This window comes from Drosophila melanogaster, chromosome 2R (genome assembly GCF_000001215.4).
Source record: "Drosophila melanogaster chromosome 2R".
NCBI lineage: Eukaryota > Metazoa > Arthropoda > Insecta > Diptera > Drosophilidae > Drosophila > Drosophila melanogaster.
This window is the reverse complement of record NT_033778.4, coordinates 14477896-14497336: the sequence shown is the minus strand read 5'-3', so window position 1 is coordinate 14497336 and position 19441 is coordinate 14477896. Positions and strand designations below refer to the sequence as shown.

Here is a 19441-nt window from a genome sequence, read left to right as displayed (position 1 = left end):
CCAAAATGAAACAATTGAAGACATAAATTGGACGCTTTTGTGATGCGTCTTGCCTGTGTCACAGCTGAAGCTGATGGCATTCTTTATGTATTTTATAATATATATAATGTATATGTATACTAGATTATTCATTGTATAAACTAACAACATCATCAGTATCAGTATCAGTTAGTTAACTCAATGTGCAACAGCCGATGATAGGCGTACACTCGTCGAACGAAGAAAATACACATTTCCAATCGAAGATCATCCGAAAAAATGAAAGAAAACTTATAGGCGATGTATAATTAAAGAAATTGCAAACTGTCTGCTTAATTGGTACTTGGTAGTTTGTAGGTGGTGCGTATGTGGTGTTCATGTGTTTCATGTGTTATATGAAGGACATGTGGGTATTTGTGGGTGTCTGTGGAAGGCGCTTCGTGTATCCTTGTTTCGTTGAGCAACTAATTTAGTTCAAATAGCGAAAACAATTTTGAAGGCGGCGGCTAGGCGACAGGCAAACAAATTATGCAGATTGCGAGCTGATATATTTATGTGTACGTAGTGGTGACTCCAAAATCCCTGCCAGCTTAGCTAGCCCTCGATCTGAGATCGCAGGCGGGGCCGTGGCAAGTCCCCAAAAACAGCCTCGCCATGGACACTTCTGGTCAGCGCTTGGATGCTTGCCGCTATGTCGATGTTGTCCATTCCCTGACAAAAAAGAAATCAGCCATTAGTTTCGTATGTTTTTTTTTTTACTGTTAAATACTGATCTCACCTCCTCGCAGCCCTGCCCGAAGTTATTGTTGTTGGCCACAGCAGCTCTCTCGGCCAGCGTGGTGTTTGCTATCTCGATGGGCAGACTCCGGGCGAAGTTCATCAACTGCGCATGGCTAGGACGCCCTCCGCCTCGCACTGGTATGGAAATGGAGCTATCCGGGTCCAGAGCATCTGTAAGTTGGAAACATATTGGGGGTAAATAAAAATGCTAGTGACGTACAATTTTCTAGAACTCACCTTCAGCTTCATCCGCAGCTTCGTCATCTAGGACACTTCGTAGGCCATTTTGTTGGCTCAGCTGCTGGAAGGGATTGTGCTGAGGCTGCTGCTGGTAGATCAGGCTACGCGTGTAGCTAGGCACAGGCACGGACTGAACCGGAACCGGAGCATCCACATCCTCCAGATCGAACAGGCAGTCATCTGCATCTTCGTTAACACTGGACTGACCCACTCCATTTGGGGTCAACGTCTGGGTGGGTGGACCACCAGCACCGCCGGCTGCTGATTGCTGCCGGAAGGTGGGGCTGTTGCCCACGCTCATGGGCGTGGCTTCTGGGGTGGCGGGCGGTGTGTCAAAGTGCGACATCTTCCTGGCCATCGAGACACTCTGCGGGGCCTGCTGCTGCTGCTGCTGTTGCGCCTGCAACTGTTGCTGCTGTTGCTGCGCCAGCAACTGTTGCTGCGGCTGCTGGTTCAGCGATAGGAAGTTGGGCGGATGTGTCAACGTAGTAGTGGGTGTGGTGGGTCCACCATTCAACTCCCGCCGGCTGCTGATGGTGTTCCTGCGCCGGGCAGTCGCACTCTGCGGCTGATTGGCCGCCACATCAAGGGCAGGGAGCATGGCACGATCGAGTAGCTCCGAGGCCTGCTCGGGCAACGCACGAATAACTTTGAATAGCAACGCGCAGTCCTGATCCGATTTCTCCCGGAAACTGTTTAGTAACTGGAACTGAGTGCGCGTATACCGCTCGATTCTCTCATTTGTCTCCACAATCTCCTCCTGCAATCGCGCCTGCTGGTGCGCTTGTATCATTCTCAATCTCTGCACCCTGGCATCAGTGGGATTCGAAGACAGGGATCCGATGCTTAGACTCGATGCGGAGTTGGATAGTCCACTGGTGGGTCGAGTGGATCCAGAGTCACTGCCTGTGTGATCCATGATCAGCAGCTCGAAGGTCTCCGAGAAGGCTTTGTTGGACTTCCGTTGAGCCAGCTCCTCGCTGCTGGTCAACAGCGTGCAGTTGATGAGGTAGAGAGTGGGCGTGGCCCCGGCGCCCGCCGTCAATCGCTTGGCGCATAGCACCTCCTTGCAGTTGATGCACAGGCTCAGCTGCCAACTCTGGCCAGCGGCTTCCAGGGTGAGACCATACAACAGCTCCCGCTGATTAATCACAGCCACGGTGAGGTCTGGAATGGGACCATAGGCCTGAAACGGCAAGAAAAAAGTTGAATATTATTGCTTGTTTAATTCTATTCTATTATTTAATTCCTTTATTCCTTTTTGTTAGATTTTTTATCAACCATACTACATGGTTATTGATTTGGGTATCAGGCTTTCCCTGGGTGCAATCCTCACATTCATATTAAATTGGATTACCTTTAGTCAACAAGTTGATAACACTTTCCACACAGTCAGTCTGGTCAATGTCTGATAAAGAGGGATTACCAATTCGCCCCATTATTATCTGCACTTTTGATCACAACAGAAAAGCCAGCCTTTCTTCGATGTTTACCCAGTCAACAACCCCGCCGCACAGTAGTTCAAGTGCAAATTTGTCAATTATGTTCATTTCGAGTGGCGGCACCCGATTGTGTGAAGACTTTATCGGAAAACAAGAAACCGCTGATGAACACGAAAACAACAAACAATTAGTGCAATGGCAAAATGATGTTGATGATGGGTGCCATCATATAGAGCAGAAGACAACTTGAATTATTCTGGCTGTCATGGTGACAAACAGAAGATGTGATGGGTAAACAACAAGTTCATGATATCGCCGGAATAGATTAAAATAGTCTGGTTTCCAAATGCCAAAATAGAAACAAACAAGTTTGCAGTCTGCCAATGAAACCTAAATATATCTATCATCATAATGCCCCGCCAATTTAGACACATAGTTATGCAAAATAATTCCGGCATTTTTGGAATCGTAGCACGTGTTTGCCGACTGACACAGGAGAGAAAAACACTTTTTATAGACGTGCTTGGCTAAATTTGACACTCGCGTCCACCACAATCAAGTAATATTCATATAGCTTGGACAATGGAGAGCGCAGGGCGAGATGTGGAGCGGGTGGGACACTGGACACAAGTCCACACAAGTGCACAAACAACCATTCGCACACGTAGATACACCGAATTAAATTGAATTAACGTACGAACTGCAAACGTCAACAGAAATCAAATGACAATGTTGCCCGACGTCAGCTAAGCGCTTCTGAATCGCATAGCATCGTTTTCGTTTTCCACATAACCATCCTCATCACTTTTTGCCAGGTGGACAAGAGATCATCTCTCTCATCTCTGATCCACATATCATTGAATAATATACTTTAATATATACTTCATATACATTCAATTAAATTCTTGAACTAAAACGAAATGTTTATCATTCGTTCAAAAGGCTGATATTGTCATAATTTTGGCTGTCAACTCAATTTCCGGCATTTCAAAACTGCAGCTGCATTCGTTCGTCTTTATTTAGAAATTTGTTTTCGCATCCATTTTGGACAATAACAAGTTGCGGTCACACCCACTCAAAAAAAAAAAATTGTTTTCAATGCAAATTCCGAACTTGTTGTTTACAACGAGTGCGGTAATATCTAATCAGGCCCAGTCAGTCGGTGGCAATAATTATACATATGAATGAAACCGAAAAACAGGCACTAAAATGTGACACAGCAAATGCATTGTTGTCAAGTGTTTTGGCACTCGGCTGATATTATTGCCGGCAAACGCATAAACATATTTATGGGCTCAAGCCTATTTGCTCGGTTTAAAATTGCAGTTTTATGGCTGTTTTCGTAACCGCAAGACCCGACTGACTGGCTGACCGACTGACTTGTTGTTCTTGCTGCTAATTTGCTGTGCTGATACCCTGTAAGATGGGGATTTGGGCGCAATGAGTAATTATGCCTTTCTTCGATTGAGGAGCAGATAAGATAAGTGGTACGATTTTAGATTTATGATTATATCTGCTGCGAAGGCGTAATTAAGAAATCGAGAAGTTACGAGTAAATGCCAACATATAAGTAACCCAAAAATATCTTGATCACATATAACCATTCCCCAAAAAATACAGCAATAAATATGGGTATTTAGAACGGAAAGTTTTCGCATCTAGGGTAACTGATAAATCGATCATTGCTGATTGCCATCCATCATCATTCATTCAGCATTTTTTTGTTTAGCGTTATTTATGGTTTTATGGCACAAGCTGGCTAAGCTTGAAGTGGGTGTTTTTGTTGACTCGTTGGACGGGCCCCAAAACGCCCGACATTATCAGTTAAGATTTAAGACAAATCATCATCAGAGCCATCATACTGATTAGCTGCATTACCTCCTATGCAGATGCAGTTTTACCCTTTGCTTGCCAAACATTTTGCATGCATTTTTCGCCCCTGCTGCGAATCGCGATCTGCCAAATGTCAATGACTCTTCTCAGTGACTTTCAGACTGCAATGACAACAATTGAAGGCAATAGTTGCCTTCGTCGTTGTCGTCGTCGTTCTCGTCGTCGTCACTTCATTGGATTGCTTAATTAACCTAACTGCCTGTTCGAATGATCGACTCTTGCTTAATTGAAATTAAATGTCTGCGCGCTGTCCTGCTAATTATGTGACTGTGGCGCCACCTAGTGGCCGGAACCAGTGGCTGTTAGCTAATTAAATAACCGTTTACGTTCGACTTTGACGTATGACCATTTGCTTTATGGCCCAGGCCAGCCAAGACGGGCATTTGATTAATTGTAATCGCGTCTTCTGGCCGAAATAATAAATAAAACATGGCGTGTTCTAACTGGTAGTGGTTGGCCGAAAGAGATGCAAAATCGCCAAAGGAAACGCGCCGAGGAGCACGTAACTACTCAAGTCGCACGCTCTTCGCATATCGGAAATCAGTATGAAGCGATTTAATTGAATCGCGCGACATTTAAGTAATGTATGCAATCTAGACGGAATCAATTGCATTGGTGCCAACTGTCGAAAACGTTGTCCAACTGTCAGCTTGAGTCCGTCGATCACTTAATATGCATAGTGGATAACTATAGAAAATCAAAATACTTTATTGCAACCAAAGACATGGTGTAATAATAAATGGATTCTAGAACGAAGCTCAGAAACTATGGCAATTCATTAGATTAGATTTATTGATCTCTTTAATGTGTTAATGCTACGAAAGCAACTGAAACAGAATTTTACCTTCGTTTATATCATTATATGTTTGTATATAATTAAATAAACTGCATAATATGGCCGTAAAGTCGACTATAACTTGAGAGTTATGTATAAATCATGTAGCAATCTCGGACGGGAAGTACGAGTGCATTAAGATGGAGCTATCAAGTGATTCTGCTTTTCAGTTATGCTGCAAAGCAAATAATGACGTTTTGCTATCATTGAAAAACCCTTGCGTACTTTTCAATTGCCTGTATCTATTTTATTTGGATTTTTTCTGTATTATACAAACGAGCGAGGCAATTGAAATTCATATCAGTGGGTAATGGTGTCTGGAAATAATGCATATTCCCTCGGCGCTGCTTATGCAACCAGAACGATTCCCATAAAACAAACAACTTTAGAGCAAAATGTGTGTAATAATTTCTCGCATTTTGCACATTGCTGCATAATTAATTTGTTGTTGTTGTGCGAGGCGACTGTGCAGTTTAATTGATTGAACGGCATTAATTAAGCCTGTAGTCTGTGACACTTGATGTGTCTAAATACTGGTCGCCTAACTAACTAACCACTTACTTATATTTCGATGCATATCAAATCGCTTTGCTATTGACTTGGCGAAAAACAAAAACATTAAGCTGTGTCCAAAGGGATAAATTAGTAGTTTGTCAGACATATTATAAAATATTTTCACTTTCACAACGGCACAAATAAAGATGACATGCATAAAAAAGATACGAAGAGTAGCAACAAATTGTATTTTAAGCCTCTTAAATTATTCTGCTTTTGTTATTCTCCTGTGAGATAATAATTTGCTTATCAGTTGATCTCGTATTAGTCTGATATCACACTTGAAAATCTAATAGATAACAAAAGGGAGGGGATTGGCTGAAAATGCCGGGAGGGGGCATTAACCTGTTGCAAGTGCTGGCACCCTCGTTAATTACCAATAAATCAGATCGTCAATCATCCGTAGCTGGCACACCTTTCGCCGAAAAAAAGATAGATTGAAAGAGAGAAAAGAAAATAACAATCAACCGCCCGATTGACGCATTTTCCTTTGTTTTGTTTTCCATTTCTAATTCTATTTTCATTGGATTTTACTTTTTTTTATAGCTTTGAGATAACTCGCCCGTGTTGCGTTTCATCGGCAGAAACCGAAACTGAGCCAAAAAGAAAATAAGTTGTAAACAAATCAACTGGCAAAAGAAACTACGAAAATAATCTTTTATAGATTTGGATCCCCCTCGAAATGGGGATGGCAAGGAGGAGGGGTTCGCTCTGGGGTGCGACTTGGTTCGCCTCGCTGCTCGCGAATAATACAATAATATAATACCCTCTACATCTCCCTCTTCCACTTCTTGCATTTTTTTCTTTTTTCATTTTCATTTTTTCTTTTTCGTTTTTTCTTTTTTTTTTCTTCATTTTTAGTTAGTTTTGCCTCTTTTTTTTTTGTGTCGAAAAAAAGAGGCAAACACATTTCGCTCAGATACGTCGCCGTTCGTCGTTGGCCATTATCATAAACAACTTTAGACAGCTGGGGACACACGCGCTGGCTGGGCGTTTTCGCTCTGCGGATTGCGATGCCAATTTGTATTGCCGCGCTCGGTTTTTTTGTAAAAAAAAAAAAAAAATTTCCACTACCAATCGGCGGGCTTGCGATTTGGCCAGTCCAGTCCATCTAGGGCTTTTGTTGTGCTCCTCCGTCCGTTTCTTGGGTTCTTTCTGGGCCGCCAATGTGAGTCACTCGATGGCCTAAGCCCCTACATCAAAGTGCCTTTGGGTCACTTGTTGGTCGAAACTTGTTTTCCCAGCCATTTAATGGGCCTAATATTTAGGGTTTTGGGTTCTGTTTTTTTTTTATTGGAATTAATTGTTTACCCAATTTAAAGGGCTTCGTTTTTGAATCGTAACAACGCATTTATAGCAGATTCTCATGAAGAGCAGCTTAGCTATACAAATTGTATTTTAAAGAATTTAAAATGCTGTTAGTCTTTCGACTAGTATTCAATCCACTTAAGTTGTGGCTTTGTAAGCCTTAGTAAAAATTGATTATCACCCCAGCTTTTATTTAGATCGTACACGTATTACAAAATTAATTGCTGTCATGTTCAACTTTCTAAACCAATTTAAGCTTATTGTTTTCCAAGCCCTCCGTCCCCTGCACCCACCTCATTCGCACTTCCCTAATAAAATGTTGCCTTATCTACGAAAAAAAACAAAAAATAAAAGGAAAACTAGTAAAAAAAAAAGCGTATCATTCAATGTCGTTTGAAAACAAAATCTGATAACGCCCCAGACCCAAAACATCGCATATAGTCTCGCCAGCCAAAGTGCCTACCGCACGCTCCCTCCTCCCCCTACCTCTCCACCGAGCCCTGCTCCCAAAAGATATATATTTCAATCGGGATTAGAATGAGGAACTGGAAAAAAGCTAGGGAAACGTGCACACGTGTGCTCCCCGCAGAAGGATTAAACTTTTTTTTTGTAAGTATGTAAATAAATGTGCTGAAATGAGTCGAATCTCGATTGTCTACACATGAAAATAAATTTACCTATAAAATTATTAATTATTAAATAAATAATTATTAAATAATATATGCTCCATAACAGTTTGTTTAAGCAACTAGACAAGAAAACATTATGTTTACTTAGCCAGTAAGTAGGTATGCTTTTATGAATAACATCAGATTAGATTATCAAATCAGATAACTTTTTGGTGTGACCTTACTTTACGAAAATATAAAAAAAGTTAAATGGTAAAAGCTTATTTTATTGAAATCATAAATGCTCAGTTATTAATATATTATTAAAATCAATTATCAATAATTACGAATTTAATTTTAGGTATTTGACTTTTCAAGGCCCTTCTTTATATATATATTACACGGTCAAATCAACTCATCGATTTCGCTCAGTGTGTAACAGTAAATTAAGCGCAACAATGTTTGCCCATCGGCACTGCTAAACAGACTTCGAACAACGAAGTGTGCGAGGGGTAAAAAAGGGGTTGGGGGTTCTGGGGGGACTGCGAGGTACATAGGTGTGCCAGTGTTATCTAAAAACTTTGACAAACAAATTTACGTTGGCGTGGATTTTGTTTGCCCAGCGCGCACCGCACAGCCGGCTACAGCTCAAATTTAATAAGCAAACAGCAAAGATGGCGGAATTCTCGGGCCTGCCCAACGTCTGCTGTTGTTAATTGTTAGTTTTATACACACTCACACAGCTCGTATAAATAATAATATGAATATACGGCCACATATGTACATTTGTACTAGAATAATGAGATCATCTCATCTCTAGCGATCCCAAAACGCGACCTGCGCCTATTTTCGGAGCTACCGAATTATAGAGTTGTGATAAGACCTGCTTATTTGTGCAAACGGTCTAATTATAGCTTTTTTCCAGGCGTAATAATTACAAGACAGCCAAATATTGATAAGACTATCAACACTAAGAAAAAATAATAATTAAACTGTTTGAAGAATACTGAAGAACACAAGATGTTGATGATCAAAAACGGACGTACTAGAATTCATTTGTATAAGCGTTTTGAGAACAAGATTTTTGATTTCGATCTAAGAATTCTTCTACGTGCTCTACTCTTAATATCGTAAACTATTTGAATTTTTTTTTTTTATTTTCCACTCCTATTTGCGTATCAAATTTAGACCCCTTGTTTCGTGTTTATCCGAAGTAAACAAATCTTTGTGGCCGCCGCACATTTGACACAGTTTTCATTATTTATTTATTTCTCGCCTGGCCACTACTATTATTTCTATTTTTTCGGCTGCATTGTGTGTGTTGTTGTGCCTCAGAGCAAATATTTATGCGAAACCATCATAATTTGGGGGAAGCGATCAAAATTAACCCCTCACCCGATAAAATCACGCATGCTAAACGTGATCGACGTGATCAAAAAGAAAAAAACAAAATAGAAAGAAAGAAAGAATGAAAAAATCAGAGAATCAACCCCCCGAACCCAAAATGCCACCACCCCTTTTGGCATTCTTCAACCCTCTTGCACACGCAAAATAAATTATTCGCGTTTAGATATTTTGAAAAGAAGAGGTGTTTTCTTTGCTTTATTTTTATTTTTATTTTTAGCCGGCTTGCGATTTCTCAATTCAAGAATTTATAGTTCTGTTTACACGAGAGCATTTTTGTACCATGTATGTATATGGCACTCAGTAGCTACATACATGTACATATGTATGTATTATGTACATTTTACAAGGCAAGTGAAAAAAGGTTAAGAGTTTACGAGCAAGGGCCAGGCTCATTAGATTGGCCCAAAGATTGGTTCGCTGAAGTGTGTGGGCTTTATAACAGTACGGCAATCGACTGCCGCTGACTTCAAGGTTATATTTGTTAAAGATTAACATTGGTTTTCAATTAACCGACACGCGCGCTGCAAGCAGCTGGTCATATGTATATGTATGTACATAAATGTATTTATTTTTCCATATGTATTTATGTGGGGTCAAAGGGGTGGTTAACTGTGATTGACCAGCGTACTCTTCTGGGACTCTGAAGCTCTGACCTTGCCATATCATAATGGCAATCTCCTGCTTGGGATGATGTGTTGCTTTCCAAAGGGTCAGTAAATGAATATAAGCATAAGCAATCAGTCTAAAAGAGATAATTGAACTTGGCATATCAGGTGAAAAGTATAGAATACAACCTCAACAATTTGCTTCCAATTTTAACTTTTTATTTTAGATGATAAGAGCCCGCCCGACTTTTTATAAAGGGCCATCTTAGAGAGTGATAATATAGCCCACAGTTTTGATAAGAAATTTCTTTTATAAGCAAATATAATACCTTCCAGTTTGCATTATTATTCATTTCCTAGACACATTTTATCATCATTGTTTTTTTTTTTTAGTTTTTTCTTTTTCGGCCCAGACAGCAATTAGGCCCTACTCGCCTGATTTTTGATAAAGTATTTGTGATTTCCCACTTATCATTCCACAATTCCACTTACTAGTATTGTTACACAAACCCATGCAGCAAAACCGCCTCGATTCACAGACTTTACATTTGATAATGACTATTTTTAGAGTACACAAACGTTGTCATTGCAGGCGCGCCTTATATTCTCAACCATATGAGGAAAATATAACTTAAACTGATTGATAACTCGTGCTTGGGATTTGCTCTGTTGATATTTGCCTTGTGGGTAATCGGTGGATTGGAAAAGGGTTTTCGGTTTCATAACGCGATTAACTGGGATAAAAATAAACATGGCCATTAGCATATGAATGCAGTTGTTTTGTTTTCTCTTGTTTTAGCTTTGTTCAACAAACTCGTTTCTCGACCCATTCAAAGATCGTGTATTGTTTTGATTTTCAATTAACCAATTTTCACAGGTGAGAGTCCCAACAATTGAAGAAGGGCGGAGGAGATTAAAGGCTCTAATCATAAATAAACCACTTGGAAAGGCGAAACTGGGAGGCAGACATCGATTGACGACAGCGCGACTGGCAGCAATCGTTTTATACATATGTACTCGTATATATATACTCTATACTACTATATAGAAAAGTGGCAGGGAGTATCAGTATTTGTGTCGCCGCGTTTTTACCGTTTGATAACCTAGAAAAGACGCCTAGGTAGGTGTGAGTGTATGCAAGAGTGTATATATATATGTGTGTGTGTGGGCGCTGGACAATCAAAATTGATAAGGGGCGTGCGCACAATCACAATCACAGCTACTTTTACTGCTGGATTAAGAGGCGATGACAAACAAACTGCAAGATACATGAATTCATTTTGTAAACAACATACATAGTCCTAATTCTAGTCCATTCGCACAGAAATATCCAAAAGAATGCGCAATAATTGTACATTCTTTTAGTTTACTGATTTATACAAAAAGTTCTAAAATGTTTAAACTTCATTTAATAGCTACCATAAATAATATGAAACACATATTTAATTCGCTTTGTAGACAATTGTAGCCATATATTATTCATCACAAAATCATAAAAGCATAATTGAGTGCTTTCAAAAACAATCATAATTACAAACAGATGTCACTTTAAGTGCGCGTTTCGAGTTAGCGAGCACTATTGTCAGTCAATTTCATTAGTGTTGCACAAGTCATTAGGAAGTTCGAGTTGACTAAATTCAAGCATATAGCCTTGTAATGGCCCATCACACATCTTGCCCATATGTCGTCCGGCATTTCAACAAATTTTATGCATAAATTCATAATTTAAACATTTCGGAGCCTACGCAGTGGAGAGCTTTTATGGCCAGGGTTGGGGTATTTTCAGTGGTGGGGATGATGGGGAGATGGTGGTGCTCCGACTTGTCAACTGGCCCATCAAGTGGGCCCGAAAAAGCCATTCGCCAGCAGTCCGCAAGCAGGCATTTATGCCTTAGTGACCCCCTACCCGGCTTTCAATACATACATACATATGTATGTATGTACATAATATATGTATAGTTTTTATGGCTGCCTTTTGTACGCCTACACATGGCAAAACAAAGTAACATTGAAATGTTTATTAACCATGAAGAGAAACTACTAAGGCTAGAAAATGAAAATCAATTGACTAGAATAACTTAATCAAGAAAAGAGCGAATTTACAGGGTATAGGATAGTACAAGTTAAGTGTTGCTTATTGAACATTCCAAAAGCGGACAGAAATACACTCTACAGGGTATGCGATAGTTCAAGTTGAGAATAGAAATAATCCGATTTTGCTTTCTTGATATGAAGTTGTTTTGATCCAAAGGTCTCCCAGCTGACCAATCCCAAAGGATTAACAATTTATTTATCTAGCTAGCAGTATGGCACTACTGATATCGTTTGGAGTTTCTTCGAGTGAGCGCCTCTTGGAGCAACTCCCTCTCTTTTGGGCGCCCAGTGGGCCTTTTGTAGCCCCCTTTCTTCCGCTGCCCGGCCAACTCCGTCGACTTTACGGCGGTCCAGTGCCCGGCCGGCCGCATTTGGAAATCTCGAAAACTTGTTTATCCAACACACACACTCACACACACCCTCACACACACTCGAAAAAAAATATACTGCCAAGAGATGGGGGAAAAAATTATAAACAAGTTTTTTGTTTTGTATTTCGGCTCGACCGTTGTTGTTCTTCCTCTGCCTGTGCCTTCGCCTCTGCCCCTCGCCACGCCCCGCTTGCCAACCCCTCGCGACCGCTCTTTGTGCTTTTTACTTCTTGCTTGTGTGTTTTGTCGCTGGTTTCGTAATTTATTCTAAAAGCGTTCCGTTTTGGCTCTACATAGAAGTGTATACATATAAACACACGAGCCTGCATACTGATTTATACATACAGACTCATACTTGTGGCATATACATATGCTGTGAGGGGTATTTTAATAACAGTTATACCCTCGATCGATGATATCGAAACTAATTTATCAGTTGTGTAAGATAGTTTCTTTTGATTTTAGATACCGCTGCTCAAAAACCTATAGAGATTTTACAAGATTCAATATTTGTAATATCCTAAAAGATTTATGTTACTATTATGCTTAATTAGATATGCTTTATTAAATTTTTAATGTCGACACTCATTTATAATACGAAAAATATATAAGAAGTGTTTGAAAGGTGAAGATAGCGTATCTGCAATTCGGTGTAGTTGCAAATTTGGTTTACTTTGTTTTCATTTGGTTTTTTGTTTTGTTTTGTGAGCTTTGAATTATTCAAAATAACACTTTTGGTCTATTTGTCCGCGTTGCTGTTGTTGTAGCACGCCTCAGCGCTTTTGAAGTGGGTGCAACACAACACACAAAGCAACAAAAGCAACAATAGCGGCTATAGCCGACGATCTGCCAACCGCAAAAACAAAAACTAACAAGTCGTTGCCGTATTGGACAATTCAATTTTGCATTACAATAAATACAGCACTCGAGTTACAAACGTGCGGTGAAGGTACTTTTGTGCAAGCACCGCGATAACCGATTTTCTAAAATATTAATGAGTCAATCTTCAATATATGTATGTATATTCAAAATGAAAAGATTTCATTACATATATACATATATTTAAGCACTCAGGACTGCTTTAAGTTCGGAACATACATATGCAACTGGTAAAATCTAAGAAATAAAAATGATCCTCCCGAGACCACGTCCACCCACTGGCTGTCAAACCTCGGGCCAGCAACTCCAGTGGCTGTCAAAATCTGACGAGTGGCGTGGTCGAAAGTGGGGATAAAACGGGGACAGAGCGAAAGAAAGGGGGGATACTGAGATTTAACCTTGAAAAGTGTGGACAAGACAAGCGGCGATGACGCAGATATTCAGTTGTTTTTATTTTGTTAAATGGATAAGGTAGCACCAGGAACGAAAGATGGAAAAATTCGGCAAAACTTAATAATAACAACAATTACAGACATAAAAAGTGAGGGGGAGAGGTTCCCGAAAAAAAAAACTTCGTATACAGCGCGGTCCACCAAAGTATTATTTGCCTGCAAATGTCAACTACTCAAGAACCAGTTTACCTTCTTAATAAATACACTTATGATCCGTATTTATGCACATAATTTTAATATAAATATAATAAAAAGCAAATATTAACCATTCGATTATGAACTTTAATAAATTCATAATTCATAATCGAAATTTTAAATGCCAAGATAGCTACTACAAATAAACAACGTGATTATTTCCTTATATGCTATTTGTTAGTGGCAAAAAAATGTATTTAAAATAAATAATTGCCGTGCTAACTTTTCATTCCAATCGCTTTACCAAAAACATTATTATTTGATTTATTCGCAAAAAAAATTATTTTTTGCTGGTCTTGAGTTGATAAATTCAAGTTTGGGAATTTACCACTTGTTTATATCTTTCGACTAAGTTATGAAGAAACAAAATGAAAAACAACTACAATAACAATCAAGAAAATATGGGAAAGTTTTTCAAGAAATCCCCATTTTACAACAAAAGACCAGATATTAATTTGTGTATTTAAGTAATGACTAATGACGACATCGGTGATCTATAAATTATACATACATATGTATACATACAGATACATACATACATATATAATCAGATAAAAATTAAAAAATACATACATATGCATATATATAAATAAATATGAATGCTTGTAAGTACTACCTGTTATTTTTAATAATTAAATAATTGGTATAACAAAATATTTCCAGGTGCATTTGTATAATTATTTTCTTGGTAGGGACACCCTTAAATTCTTTTACAAGAAGGACATAAATTTGCGACTTTATTAACCATTAACACACAACTTCCGAATTCCAGAACTGGAATATTCCACTTCGCTTAACCCCTGAATGCCAACCCCTTTGCAACTTTGTGACGTTTTTGGGAAAGCGAAACCGAACTGAAAATTTACTAAACGAAATTATGCAAATTACTTGCAACTGAGGGTGTGACAAATGAAAAGCAAGAGCGAATAAATCATAAAAAAACGCGAATAAAAACGGGAAAAAGAAGGCGAGTGAAACAGAAGCTGACGCAGGAAACTAAAAATACCGGCGATCAGGTTGGCAAAGAGAATACCGAACCAGAACAGGGTGCTCCTGCTTGAAAAGGAGGAGCGAATGATAAACAGGTGCGGAACAGGAGGAGAGTGATAATGGTGGAAGAGGGGGGGAGGGGAACGCGAAGGAGCGGGCAGACCAAAAATAAACCAGAAAATGTGAGGATTCCTCACGAGTTTCCTATGAGCAAATGGATGACCCTATTTCTTCTTGCCCTTCCATATTCCCTACATCACTCAGTAGACCTTCTCCTTCCAATTCACGATTCCAGGCCTACATATGCACACACATATGTATGTATAGGCCTATGTTTGTTTTGTGTGTGTGAGAATAGGCGGCACAGGCAGAAACGGCAAAAAAAATAAAGCCGGCACACAAAACATAAAGAACGATAATAAAAACACATAAACACACACTGACAGCGCAACAACGCAAATACAGTGAATTTCGCTTAACAATTACTTTGATTAATGCAACTAAATAGAGTGTACTGTTAGGTTACACCAGCTCAATTAAGGGGAATAGCATATTAAGCGAAAAACTTTTAATACTTTTAAGCTATAATATATGCTTTTCATTGTGTTTGCATTTTTTGTTAATAACAATGTATTAGCGGATTATTAATGCATTGCTTGAGCGAACATTGTGTTCTATTCCCCTGTGGTCCTTTTAATCGTATCTTCACTGTGTGCCCGCAAAGAGAGCGAAAGAGCGCGAACTAGTGTCCCAGCATAGGCCTTTAGCCCATTGTTGTTGCCTTTTATGCTGCGCCGTTGTTGCCTTTGCCTACTCCCCAATCAATACATATTCCGTCCTGCTCTGGCACGCTGGGCGATAATCGGTTGACGAACTATATAACGGCTATAGTTGAATACCGAGAGAGACTTACGTGCTTAAAGAACTCCATGATATGGCTGTAGAAGACGAAGTCCAGAGGATACTTCTGCTGGAACACCTGCGACAGGAGGATCGCGGTGGGTACCTCGCCGCTGGCGACCTCTGCACCGCCCACGCGGCCCCCTGCGCCGCTGCTGCTGTTGCTGCGCTGCAATTTCGAAGTCGAAGCAACGAAATTCGAGCATTTGCACGAGATCAACATGATTTTGTTATTGCCGGTTAGCTGATAACGGTAATTGATGCGTTGCTCTCTTTCTCTCTCTCTCTTTCTATATTTCTTCTCACTTCACTAGCAAAACACTTCGATGTTCTTCTTCCTCTTCCTAATTTATATCTTGCAGCGCTTGATAATAACTAACAACGAGTCCTTTAAATCACTTTCCCGCTCAATGTTGTTCGATACTTCGAGTGCAATTCAAGAACCCCTCGAGTCAGAAGTCGACGGGCATTTGCGGGTATTCCGAGATTTTACGAGTTTTCTTCTGGTGACCGAAAACAATCGAACATAGCATACACCCACAACCGTTCAATTTTTTTGTCGACTGTCTCCGATATCAGGAGGTTGTTTGCCTGAAGCAATCGGTTATCGCAATTCAGTATGACCGAGGTGGAAATAGCCGGTCATTTTGGGAATTCCCTAAAATATCTTCGCTGAAACAGTTCTTGGTAACACCAGATGAAAGTGATCTGGCAACTCTGAAAGTTACCAATGTTAACAGAGCGTGCGGCTAACAGTGAATAATATTATATCTAGGTGTTTAATTGCTGACATTAAATGTTATGTTCCAGGGATTATTATAAATAAGAATGTTTATTTAGCTTGCGCAAGAATTCCATATCCTGTTTCATTAACAAACTTTCAGTATCGTCATGGGATAACCGTGAAAAAATCATATTTATACATGTGGGGAGTTGCCATCCAGGTTTGTTAACTTGATTTTTTGAATCCAATAGTTAAAAGTCATATTGAAAAGTCTAGACTTCAACCATGTCAAATATATTATGCATCTGTCAAATGTCAAATACGTAAGTAATATGTATATGCATAAAATATTTTTGTTAATTGCTTCTACATGTTATTCATATCAAGAGGGAATCCTTAACTTTATTCAAAGCTGAAAATTTGCACAAAAAGATGGCTGCAAAATTGAAAAGTCTACACATTTTTCTTGTTTGCCAGAATTTTGATGAAAAGGAGCAAAAGGAATTCAAATAGCTGCTTATGAAATCTTTTCATGTTGTTATTATTAATTATTATTGTAAGATCGAAAAGATAATGTTTTTATTTTTGAATTCTTATTTGAAAGTAATATTATTTTTTTGTAAATTTTTATTATTTATTTTTATTTATAAATATAAGGATTAATTTAACAGATTAGTTTAAAAAGTGGAAATTTCAACCTGGGAAAACCCCTCCTTCGCAAAATTCAGCACCACGAATCCGAGGAAGACTCTTAGAAGAGAAGCCGCAACGAGAAGAGACCACTCGAAGATGATACGGATAGAAGGACATAGCGAGATTCTTCTAGTATACCCTTTTAATTTACGGGCATAAAAATGAGTCTGGTGTGAATTTACGCCCAGTTGCATGGCGCTGCACTTGCACCACTTTTCACCAATTTGCTGAAACTTTCATTTGGTCCATTCGCACCACTTGCAACACTTGATTAAATTCAGGCATTCTGCCACCACCGAAGGGGCATCAAAAATGCATGCCACGAACCCCCTTTTGCCTAGTGCAACCCAAAGGCGAGAAATCATAAAGTTGGCCACGTGCCGCAGGCTGACTTCTTCTTCAGCTCCGGAGGACAGGTCAACTTTAAGCCACTCCTTTCCGGTTTTGGGTTTTCTTGATGGGCATAAATTATGCGCGAGTCGAGCGTTCGCCTGTCAAATTTGGCACCTGGCCGCGGTCGAAGGTCTTACAACACATTGGCTCCCTCTCCACCATCCAGCTCCAAATGAAAGTGTCTGGACTGCCGGGGAGCCGGTCTATATCTGTTGTATATTGTGTATATTTCGTGTTGGCCCCTTTGGTAAGCATGTAAACCGTTTTAGCGGCCTGTTGGGTTCACCATGTAATTGAAATTGCGCTGCGTACGCGGCATTAAGTCATAAAAGCAACAACTACAGGCCACTACTCTGTTACCCAGCTAAATAAAAATATACAAAAAAAAATATATAAACAAGTTTGTCACACTCTGAGGCCAGGCACGTACTCGCCAAGAGGTCAAAACGCACTCTGGACATGATAAACCCGCGAGCAAATTGTGAAACTTGTCCGTTTCTGTTCACCACCATCACATATCATATCATCATATTCCCATCATCATTATCATCTTGGAGCCCAGCCACTTGGCTATGTGTACTGCTGTATGGGTCATAAAAGCAGCGTACTTAGAACAACTTAACACCGAAACCGAAACGAACCAAAATTCCTGTTGAGGCAACATTTAACTACATTTAATTAAGGCCTTTCTATATCTCTCGGGTTCTGGGTAAACGTTTTTTTATTTTTTTATTCAGGCGCTACCAAGGGTCACAGAACAGCATCTGATTGTGTAATAAAATCTATATAGAGAACGTTGACTTTGTGCCGTTTGTGGCAATTTTGGAAGAGGTGAAGCACGGCGACATAATAGCAATTACTACTGTTAGACATTGGAACTATCCAATAATTTCTAGCTCTTGCTTCAGTTATACTTCAAAAATGTATTGTAAAATTGTAAGTTACCTAGTATGTCTACACCATTTATAAAGCCACTCCAGTAGTTATCTAACTAAGCCACATTTGTCATTCAACGTTTCCTTTTATAATTTTTTAAAAATAATTACAGCGAATTTTATAAATTTTCAATATACTAAACTGCCGGTGACTTCTGCCCGCCTTCTGAAGCTTTTGTTAGGAGCCTGACGAACTCGGATTCATCCTTCGCCACATCCTTTCCCAGCGGCATCCATTCGCTCCCTCTTGTTATCCTCGATTTGCTCTCCCTCTAGAAATTTGATCTTTTTGCCGTGATAAGAAATCGAGGGATAAGAAGGCGCAAAGCATAAACACGCTCGAGGAAATGCCTGGGCAATTGCTGGGCCCCAGGTCCTTTGTCCTGGAGGACCTTTTATGTCTTATCAAGGCGAGCGAACTTGGGACGCTCGCCGGATCCCGCTGCCATTGGTCCCGATCGCGATTCCAATGCCGATCTTGGATGCCAGCTCCCGGTTGCGCCTGGTAACACAATACTTTTTACTTTTTGCGCTGCAGCAGCGGGACCACAATTCCAGCTCCTTTTTAAATTAATTCGCGAGAATTTAAGGCGGAGGTGCCATGCGGCGTGGTGATCCTGGCGTGTCCTGGCTCCCATTATTGTGTCAGCAACTTTATAAATTGCGCATAGAAAACAAACCGCCCGCAAATGCCAGACCCAACGAACTCCTTTGTCCTGCACAATCGCTGTTTATATTTGGTGCTGCCTGCCCTGAATGGCAATCAATCAATCAGCGATTGCGATGATCGCGTATCGATGATATCCATTTACATAACGCCGATTTCGGCACGTTCGTTCATTCCCTAATAAGGGAATCAATTGTGAGGTTTATATGATGCGGTAAATCGGATTACCAAATCAAATTGAATATTAGGAAGATATAAGATATTATATACTTAAATCAGTATAATAAGTATAAAATATAAAATATTTGTCTTGCCTTTTTCTATTGATTTGTAAGATTAATCTGATAATCGAGAAACTCTATCTTGTTTTATATCGAATACACTGTTTATGGGACCTCGATTATTATTATTTAAATAAATTTGAATGACTACCGAATATATTAAAGCTTGTCTTAATAAAAACAAAATACTCCATACATTCCTATAAAAGCTATTT

At 39.6% G+C, this 19441-nt stretch overlaps 1 protein-coding gene across 1 annotated transcript; it reads right to left on the bottom strand.

Moving 5' to 3' along the window:
• Positions 1 to 24: 24 nt before the first annotated feature.
• On the bottom strand, positions 25 to 16150 carry PRAS40 (Proline-rich Akt substrate 40 kDa). Its single transcript, NM_001316420.1, has 4 exons — positions 15547 to 16150; positions 997 to 2185; positions 758 to 930; positions 25 to 690 (listed from the first exon to the last, which is right to left on the bottom strand). Exons 1-4 carry the CDS (start codon positions 15754 to 15756, stop codon positions 574 to 576), a joined length of 1689 nt encoding a protein of 562 aa, NP_001303349.1. The 5' UTR covers positions 15757 to 16150; the 3' UTR covers positions 25 to 573.
• Between the last annotated feature and the right edge of the window lie 3291 nt (positions 16151 to 19441).

Excerpts from the sequence above, each read along its gene's own strand:
- PRAS40 (NM_001316420.1), bottom strand. The coding sequence starts at position 15,756 with ATGTTGATCTCGTGCAAATGCTCGAATTTCGTTGCTTCGACTTCGAAA. Across the intron at positions 2,186-15,546 it reads TCATGGAGTTCTTTAAGCAC|GCCTATGGTCCCATTCCAGA; the intron begins GTAAGTCTCTCT and ends TTGCCGTTTCAG. Across the intron at positions 931-996 it reads AGCTGCGGATGAAGCTGAAG|ATGCTCTGGACCCGGATAGC; the intron begins GTGAGTTCTAGA and ends TCCAACTTACAG.